Here is a 9,817-nt window from a genome sequence, read left to right on the forward strand (position 1 = left end):
TCTCAGATTAATAGTGTTGCTAGAAGCTCTTACTTTCATCTACGTAGAATAAAAAAACTTTTGCTTTTTCTTGATGATCCTACTCTTCTCCTTCTTGTTACTTCGTTAGTCTTATCTAGGATTGATTATTGTAACTCGCTCTACTATGGTCTTCCTGACTCTATACTCTATCCTTTAAGTAAAGCTTTTAACTCTGCTGCTCGTCTAGTTGCTCGTGCCCCTTTCTTTTCTCATATATCTCCATATCTTGTTCTCTTGCACTGGCTACCTATAAAATATAGAATAATTTTTAAAATTTGCACGTTCATGTATAAGTCTCAATCTAAATTATTTCCTAAGTACTTATCAGATATATTAATTGAACCTAAACGCCCCGGTTTACGATCGTCTTCTTCTTCTCGCTTTTTCTTAACTCGTGTTAAACACTCTTTTGCCAAATCTGCTTTTGCTTTTTCTGGTCCTTTTCTCTGGAACTCTCTGCCTACTTCTCTAACTATTTCTCCATCGCTTGCGAAGTTCAGAGCGGATCTCAAGACCCATCTGTTTTCAAAATTCATTGAGGAGCGCTGTTGAACATCGCGGAAATAGCGCTTTATAAGCTAATTGATTGATTGATTGAATAATTGATTGATATGTCTCTCTCTTCTCAGATTAATAGTGTTGCTAGAAGCTCTTACTTTCATCTACGTAGAATAAAAAAACTTTTGCCTTTTCTTGATGATCCTATTCTTCTCCTTATTGTTACTTCGTTAGTCTTATCTAGGATTGATTATTGTAACTCGCTCTACTATGATCTTCCTGACTCTATACTCTATCCTTTAAGTAAAGCTTTTACTCTGCTGCTCGTCTAGTTGCTCGTGCCCCTTTCTTTTCTCATATATCTCCATATCTTGTTCTCTTGCACTGGTTACCTATAAAATATAGAATAATTTTTAAAATTTGCACGTTCATGTATAAGTCTCAATCTAAATTATTTCCTAAGTATTTATATTAATTGAACCTAAACGCCCCGGTTTACGATCGTCTTCTTCTTCTCGCTTTTTCTTGACTCGTGTTAAACACTCTTTTGCCAAATCTGCTTTTGCTTTTTCTGGTCCTTTTCTCTGGAACTCTCTACCTACTTCTCTGACTACTTCTCCATCACTTGCGAACTTCAGAGCGGATCTCAAGACCCATCTGCTTTCAAAATTCATTGAGGAGCGCTGTTGAACATCGCGGAAATAGCGCTTTATAAGCTAATTGATTGATTGATTGATTGTTTGATTAACCATTTTTGTGAGTATTTTCCTTATTTTCTGTCGTTTATATCTATTTTAATAATTTATTTCTTCAGAGTACAAACTAAAGCAAAAAAATTCAGCAAATTTTGAAGAAAATTTTTAAAAAGTGAGAAAAAAATTCAATCAGCCAGTCAGTCAGGCATTTAGCCAATTTTCAACCTGGTGAAAATTTGGCGGGTAGTTTAAAGTAAAAAAAAGTCCACATGCATGTTAACCTACCGAGCTGTTGTTATTATTAAAAATTAAATTTGAACGAGTTCAATTAATTATTAATTTATCCAACCATAAACGTTTGCGTGCAACTTCAACTTCACCAAACTTTTTTAGAAATCTCTCAGCCAGTGTTCGCTATACACACAACGACACACAAGTTGACAGGTAAGATTTAATTAAGATTTAAGACGTTAAGTATTGACTAAAGTTAAGAAGTAGTTAGTTGACAACAATATTCATTGTGATTGCTTTTACTTAACTGTAATGTACAGTATCACAAATTGAAGCGTAAGGTACTAATTTTCAATTAATAGTCTTAGTAAAAAATATAAAATAAAGTCTAAGAAATAAGAATTAGATAAGAATAAGACTTAGTTATTATAAGTAGTAGTCTCCCTTAGTATAGTCTAGTCTCTATAGTTAACTATAGTTGAAGAGACTATACTATTAACTATTAACTTTATTAACTTAAATTAAATTACTATTAATTAATAGTAACATAAAATACTAAACTCCACAGTAACTAGAGAGAGCAATATTTTCATTTAGTTTCACAAAAATTAGAAATTCAAACACACAAGTAATTGGAAATTAAGAAGCATGCTTCATTTTGTTTGAGCCACTGTTCTTGAATCAACTACCATATGCCTCTACCTATATATGATATATACATATATATTATATAATTCATAATTGTTATATTATATATGCTACGAATAATTTTTTTGAAGGAACAATCTCTGTAATCTTGGAAACATCGTTGGAACGTATATTGGAATTCTACAAGGTTGACTTTCTTACGTCCTGTGTTTCAGAGGAAAATTTATGCGCCCAATAATTTTCCAACAGTTATTAGTTCCACAACAGCTTATGAAGTAACCAAAATGTTTCAGTTATTCACTTGTTCTTCCATTGGTTGCTTGCTGTGTTTTAATTCTTAGTAGTCTTACCTACAGTTAAGTTGAAAGCTCTATAACTCCAGAATTTGGTGCATACGAATAATGAGAAGATATTAAAATAAATAAATAATGCATCTCAATCTGAAAGTTACTACTACTCATTCAGAAGACGAGATTGCAACAACAATTTGCCATATAAAGGTTACAAATGCGTCATCTAAAACTGTTGTCACGTCCGGTAAGATTATTCTGGTTGACTTGGGGTACGGTCAGTTCCAATTGCATATTTACAGTGACAAACTATTATTTGGTCAGAGAATGACAAGGATTAAGGTGTGTGTTAGTAAATAAATGAAGGAAAACTTGGCAATATTTATCTCTGTTAATTATTTCCTGTTTCTTTCTTATAATTTTGTTGCACTGTTGGTTGTGATTTACATGTCACCTTATGATTTTTATTCATATTATATTTATTCATAATATTTTTTTATAAATTACCCCTCTCTTAATAATTTTTCATTATATTATAACCTTATTTTTAAACCCAAATCGCTGACATGAGTTTTTAAAACTAAATTATTTACCATTTCATTATCCAGCTGACAAACATAGATAAGTTTGACATAGAATTACATAGGACAGTGATAAAATTCAAAGATGGTTCTGTGATAGACTTAGAAAAAAAGCAGGCCGTTTCATCTTGGTTTAAATTCAACAGCCAGCTTAGGAGTCTGTTAAACACAGAAGCTAGTGTTGGTTCAGTTGTTGGACCTAACATTCAAAAGCAGAGGAATACTCGGCAGATGGATAATAATGATACAAATAATGCAAATATTGATAAAGATATATCGCTTAATAGGTTATTCTATAATTTTATAACCATTAGCGATGAAATTATTTTTCTGAATGCTTTTTCTTCTAAATTTTTTTTTTTTTTTTTTGTAAAAATTTATTGTAAAAAATAAACTAGTCATTTACAACATTTAATATATTGCATTGATACAGTACCAGCAAGTTTAAACCAACTTTGACTGTAAATATGAAACAAACTGAAATGGCTGTCGGGAACTTACCTGGTTATGAGTCAGTTTTATTTTTATTTCTCTATTTATTCTCTATATTATTCCATATATACCTGATAAAAATTAATATATCCAAATTATTCAAACGGCAGCGTGTATGACATCAACAATATGACTCCGACAACTCCTCTGAAGGATGCCAACGTGGGCAACAGACACTCGAGGGTTTGTAGCAACAAAAACAGCAGGAAGACTGGCGACAGTAACGATGACAGCAACAAAAACCACAAGACTGGAAACAGGAAGCGGCTATCAGTGTCTGATAAGGAGAACATGGGTGAGGACATCTCTGCAGACAACAACAACAACATTCTCTCAGTGCGACGACCAAAGTATAAGTGAAGTATATTGTTGGTTAAAAATTTTATTAGATTTCTTTCTTAGAAAAGCTTTTTTTTTATCTTCAACTAAACTTTTCAATAAATTCGAAAAAAAGTATTATTATTATTTTTATTTTGGAATAGGAATGAGTGTTTTATTTCTAGAAATGCAACTTTATTAAATTATATTCATTGTACGGTACAGTGTTATAGCAAATTTCACTGATCATTCAACTGATCTTTTAATATATATTTTTATTAAGCCCTCGCAATGAGACTGCCATGCCAAATAGTTTTTTTGGATATTTTTCAATGTTATCGGCCCTTTCTTCAGTGAGTTTTACTGTCAAGGGTAGCGAAGGTACCACGTCATCCAAACCGGCAAATATCCTGCAGACATCTTCAGACGAATCAACGTCATTGCGTGGGTCAGAGTTACATTCTACTTTAAAATCTACTCGACTTGTTAGTTTGAAATTTCTCATTTTGTTGACTTTTAAGACTAAGCAACTTGGGCAATACCTGTTACATGAATGCTGTTTTGCAAGCTTTGTTCGTCCTCGAACCGTTTGTTGCCGATGTTCACATCGTCTATCAACAATTCATGCAACACGCCGCAGACAAAGTATCAAGCATACCTCTATTTAAGTTTGTGTTCTTGCGCCATCTGCCGTCAATTATTTTTAACTCTTCTAATTCACCTTTTTCTCACCGTCATCAAACTATCGCGTCAATGTTAAAACAGGTCAATGCATCAGTTGCTGAAGTCGAGAGTCAACAACTCCTTCTCGGCAAGCACCTACACCAACTACGACAGCAGCAGGAGCAATGATTTGCTACTCATGAAAGAATCATTAAGCCATAAAGCCGGGAAATTTTACGGGACAGAACAGCACGTTGTAACATTTGTTCACTATAAAACATAAAACTCTTTTAATCGACAGTGCAACAACAAATTCCAATTCACATCTAGGATGCTCACGAGTTTTTGTCCGAGTTGTTGAATCACATGAAGGAAGAAATCACCGCTCCTTTCAACGCCGTAGTAGCTGCCTCGGTAGAACTACTTACATGGTTAAGAGCATTGCCGGCGTCATCACAAGATTCCACACAGCTATCCACACCATCAACCGTATCGGCAGATTCGCCACGTTCAGCCAACAACAACAACGATGTTTCTTCTCCGGGAAATGTCCGCGACAACATCAACACCACAACGGCAAGTTCTCACAACAACGACAACAATAACAACAATATTAACTTTGATGATAACCACGACAACAACAACAGTAACAACAACAGTACCAACAACAACAATATTAACTTTGATGGTAACCGCGGTAACCGCTACGACAACAACAACAACAGCAGCGAACGTCAGGGAAGTTGTTTTGACCCGTCCGTTATATCTTACTTTGCTGAGAACAATCCGACCACAAAAAACTTTCAAAGTATTCTTAGACACAGCACCACATGCGAAAGGTTATTGCTGGGAAAATATCTGCCCTCAATAGTAAACTTGCTCGTTACCAATGACTTGAAGCAGCTCGCATAATAATAATAACAATAATAATAATAATAATAATGATAATGTAAATAACAATAATTACAATAACTATTGTTATTATTATTGTTAATTATTACAATTATTATAATAATTATATATAATATATATATATATATATATATATATATATAGTTATATATATTATATATATATATATCAATAATTATTATAATAAAAATAATTATGACAATTATAATAATATGAAACCGGTCAAACTTAAATTATTATCAATTCAGATGCTTCAATCAGGTATTCTCAACAGAGTTGCAACACGATCTTCTCCTAGACGTCTCATCCTCCGAAGAGTGGGTATAAGTAAATATTAATAATTATAATAATAATTATAATAATAATAATTTATATTTACACGTTTAATGTCTCGTTCATTTCTTAAATTAAAATTTTGAACTAGTGTTCCGTCCATTTTTGAAACTACAATTTTAATATTCAATGGTTAAACTTTAATTTTCAATTTGAGAGAGATAGCTGTAGAAGATATAAGTTTAAATACAACAGCGCTTTATAAATGTGTACGTGTGCGTGTGTGTGTGTGAGGATGGGGCGACGAAAACATTACCTTGAAAACAAAAATCAGATTTTTGAATTCCAATACCACTCAAGAGCTGTGTAATGCATTCTTGATAAAAATTGCCAAATTAATGATTTTTTTGTAAACAAATTTTACCCTCTAATTTTTTAATATTTTGTGGTTATGTGAAAATAGGAAATATATGAAAAAAATATTAGGCAATATTTATATTATTCGGAAACAAATAATCTGAGTCATTTATATATTTACTGATAAAATTGTAATTACATCTATCCAAAGAGAAAACAAATCAATACTAAAAACTAAATTATTGTCCGAATGTTTAACATTTAGATATCAGGATTTGTTTACAAGCACCCACAAATGTTTTGCACCATCTTCAGAGAAAGGTCTGCACTTAACTGCAGACCAATCAGGTGCATATAGGTACTTTTAATATTAACTCACGAATTTCGGAAAGTGTGTTGCTTGGTTCTATAGTGGCAACATATAAACTTAGTATTCTGTTAGCTGGAGTCCAACCAGCGAGACATTACATGTTTTCCAGTATTTCTATTCCATAATGCTTCATCACATGTGTCACTGTCTGTTGCCAAACACATGTCGTAAACTATTTGATCTTCACTAATAATTATACTTTCTGTAAAACAAAGTCAGGTAGCACTTTTGAATCACATTTAATTTGCGGAAATATGGTCGTATGTTTGATGCTGCTCCTCTGTCTGATATTACATATCTTTCTGAAGCTCGTTCGGTGTTCGTCAATCGACGTCTTTGCTGTGAAAATGAAATTTAAACGGGTTCTTTACCTTCAATGTTTTCTGAGGAACTTTCATCTGTGTCATTCCTTCTATGTTTCTTATTGTTTTCTAATAATTTTTTACCTTCGAGTCGCAATTTTTCAGTTTTTTATTGTGCTTTTTGTATAAGAGATTTAGTTTTTGGTTGGTCAATTGAACCAATCATCATATTCCTTACCGTTCTCTGATCTTTTAAAAATTCTTTTTTTCAAGTGAATTTTTTTACTTCTCGAACATTTACAAACTGTTGTGGCTATACACCTGCAACTAGCTGGCTATATCAAACAATTTGCTCTAAGACTATTCTTCAAATGTCGTAAATTTCTGTTCATAAAGGAGCATTTCTTTTACATATAGGATATCTGATTAATTTTAGATAATGATAGCAATGGCATGGTATAAGTTGGATAAAGTGATCAATTGAATCGATTGGAATAGAGGGTTGTGTCCAAATTTCCTTAATGTTTTTAACAAGAATATTTATAATGTCTGAAGCTTTTGGTTCTTTATTCTGCGGATGTTCTTGCAAGTGGTATTTTATATATTGTTAACCTTCAAGAATATTATGCACCAAAGGTAAAATATGTTGTTTCATTCCTTTCATTTTCCCAGATATTGACAAACGGGTGGTTTTCTCTGGTTTCTGGATTTTTTTTTCAGCCACATTGGTGAATTTTCTATTTAATCAATATTTTAAAAAAATTTAAATAAAATTTTGTAATATTAGCCAGATGATTATGATAAAATTTCGAGAAAAATTATTAAATTCACAAATGCCGTCGATAAAGGATCCGGTAAAGGGCAGAAGAAGAAAAAAATTTCATCCCACTCGAGTGTGTATTAAATATATAACTTATTATAAATTTGAAAATAACGTCGATGAGTTGATTTGATTGGTTGTTTCAAATGTGTGTAACATGATTTTTTTTAGAAACACTACAAATAATATAGACTTGTGATGCTGTGCAAGTTCTTACTTGCATTTGTACATTTATAACTTATTGAACAACAGTTTGACTAGCCTCGTTACTTGCCTGGGCGAATACTTCAAAGAGCAGTCGATAGAGTATTCGTGCGAACACTGCAAGAACTCAAAAAGGGCTAATCGACTTACAAAATTTTACAAGTTGCCCAGGTTCTTGCACTGCGCTTTTAGTTTTGGATTTACTTTTTTTTCTCCAAATTTAAATCTTTTAGTGCTGATTGTTAATTTTTTAAACCTTGCGGTCAGCGTTAAAATTCTCAGTCGTGATGATAATGTTGCAGAATCCTGACGGTGTTATTGAAGAGGTATAAGATCAATGATTTGATTCAGCAGAAGGTTTCCAACAACATCGGCCTGCCACGATTTCTGGATTTAAGTACGTACTGTTGGCGTGACGCCAGTGTTCCGCCTGCTTTCCAAATGATGAGTTCCAACTCGATGTTGCAGCTGGAAAGAAATAGTGGCACTGCTCAGTCAGAAGCAACGTTGTTCTATTTATTCACTTTTTCGTTTGCTTTTTTCCCAAATTTAAAGCTTTTCTATAAAGGAATTATTTCCTCAATAGGAGGACCAATGAAACGATGGGGACAGGGCACGTTGTTGGTGACACAGAGAAAAACATCCAGTGCAGTAGCAAAACTGAAATAAAACCAAAGCTTGGTATTTCTGGCGAAACTAGAGCTAGTGGCAGCAGCTACAACGACCACAACAATGAGACTGACAGGAACTCTGATGCCAATGTTACAAGAGACCACCACAGTGTAGATGATAGACCTGTTGGATCTCATACACAGAAGTAATTCTGTCTTGAATATTCACATTCGTTACAGTGATCACTTCTAAATGTTTCATTGTTAAAGTGGTGCAACGAATTTTTAAATGGTAATTTTTTACGTTTTACCGGTAGGCCTGAAGACTCACATCCAACCAGTAGTAGGAAGTCTCCAGATGGAGCTAATGGCACAACAAATTCATCTGGTACAGAATGTAAATTGAAGGGTGGTGCAGCTGAAAAAGACGACATTCGAAAACAACCACCGCTACAACAACAACCACAAACATTTTTGCTACAACAACAACAACAACATTTTCTAAAACAACAACCACAACAAACATTTTTGCTACAACAACAACAACAACCATTTTTGTTGCAACAACAATCGCTTCTGCTTGAACAGCAATTACAACAAGAGCGAAAATCACCGCAAAAACTACAGAATCAAGACCATCAGGTTGACCCGAATGTCAAAACCCCGTTTGACTATTGCCACCAAGTTATAACTTCTGTGGAACAAGCCCGACCATATTTTTCAGTTTCCGGTTAGTCTCAGAGAACTTAATGTCGTAGTAAAATACTGGTGATGGTGTTGTTGGGTGTGATAGTAGAGAGTACTAAAAGCTAAATTAATAGTAAGTAATCCATAATGATAATTTAGCCCATCAAATCATTACTATGTGATACTCTGACGTGATATTCTATTCCATTGGGCTACTTAGATTGCAGACTTTAATCACGTGATGATGGCACCGACAATGACGATGTTGTGATGATGTGACGATGACAATTGATGACAATCCTAGAGTGAATTTTAGCAGCTGGTAGTGATGGTGTTAAACTTTATGTTCTTATTTCCATACAGATAAGTCAAAAGATATCAAACCAAAGAAGAAAGAAAAACATCAACCAAAACAGCCGCCTCTACAACAACGACAACTATTTCAACCGTGGAAAGAACAAATGTTTCAGCATCAACAACTACAACAAAAGCCACCTCTAATACATCAGCAACTATTTCTACAACAACAGCAACCATCTCTACTACATCAAAAACTATTTTTACAACAACAACTGCAGCAACAACCATCCCTACTACATCAACAACTATTTCTAGAACAACAACAGCCACATTTACAACAAAAACAACAACAGCCACTTCGGCTACAACAACCACTACTACAACAGCAACCACCACCTCAACAACAACCATCTTTGCTAAAACAACAGCCACGATCTGTGCTACAGCAACAACCACCTCTACTACAACCACCACCTCAACAACAACAGCCATCTTCCCTACTACAACAACAACAACCAACTCTACTAGAACAACATCAGCCATC

The 9,817-nt window shown here is 33.7% G+C and overlaps 2 protein-coding genes across 2 annotated transcripts; one reads left to right on the forward strand and one right to left on the reverse strand.

Moving 5' to 3' along the window:
- Positions 1-317: 317 nt before the first annotated feature.
- On the reverse strand, positions 318-1,193 carry HELRODRAFT_183493 (hypothetical protein; the record flags this gene model as incomplete). Its single annotated transcript, XM_009012526.1, has 2 exons — positions 318-566; positions 1,122-1,193. The coding sequence occupies 2 exons, from the start codon at positions 1,191-1,193 to the stop codon at positions 318-320; spliced, it is 321 nt and encodes a 106-aa protein (XP_009010774.1).
- Positions 1,194-2,521: 1,328 nt separating this feature from the next.
- On the forward strand, positions 2,522-9,021 carry HELRODRAFT_183494 (hypothetical protein; the record flags this gene model as incomplete). The annotated part of the gene is made up of 13 exons (XM_009012527.1): positions 2,522-2,725; positions 2,992-3,251; positions 3,567-3,806; positions 4,058-4,222; positions 4,296-4,442; positions 4,540-4,690; positions 4,768-5,276; positions 5,598-5,670; positions 6,245-6,327; positions 7,724-7,846; positions 7,978-8,169; positions 8,262-8,492; positions 8,604-9,021. 13 exons carry the CDS (start codon positions 2,522-2,524, stop codon positions 9,019-9,021), a joined length of 2,796 nt encoding a protein of 931 aa, XP_009010775.1.
- Positions 9,022-9,817: the final 796 nt, after the last annotated feature.

The sequence above is a fragment of the Helobdella robusta genome (genome assembly GCF_000326865.2).
Source record: "Helobdella robusta unplaced genomic scaffold HELROscaffold_109, whole genome shotgun sequence".
Lineage (NCBI taxonomy): Eukaryota > Metazoa > Annelida > Clitellata > Rhynchobdellida > Glossiphoniidae > Helobdella > Helobdella robusta.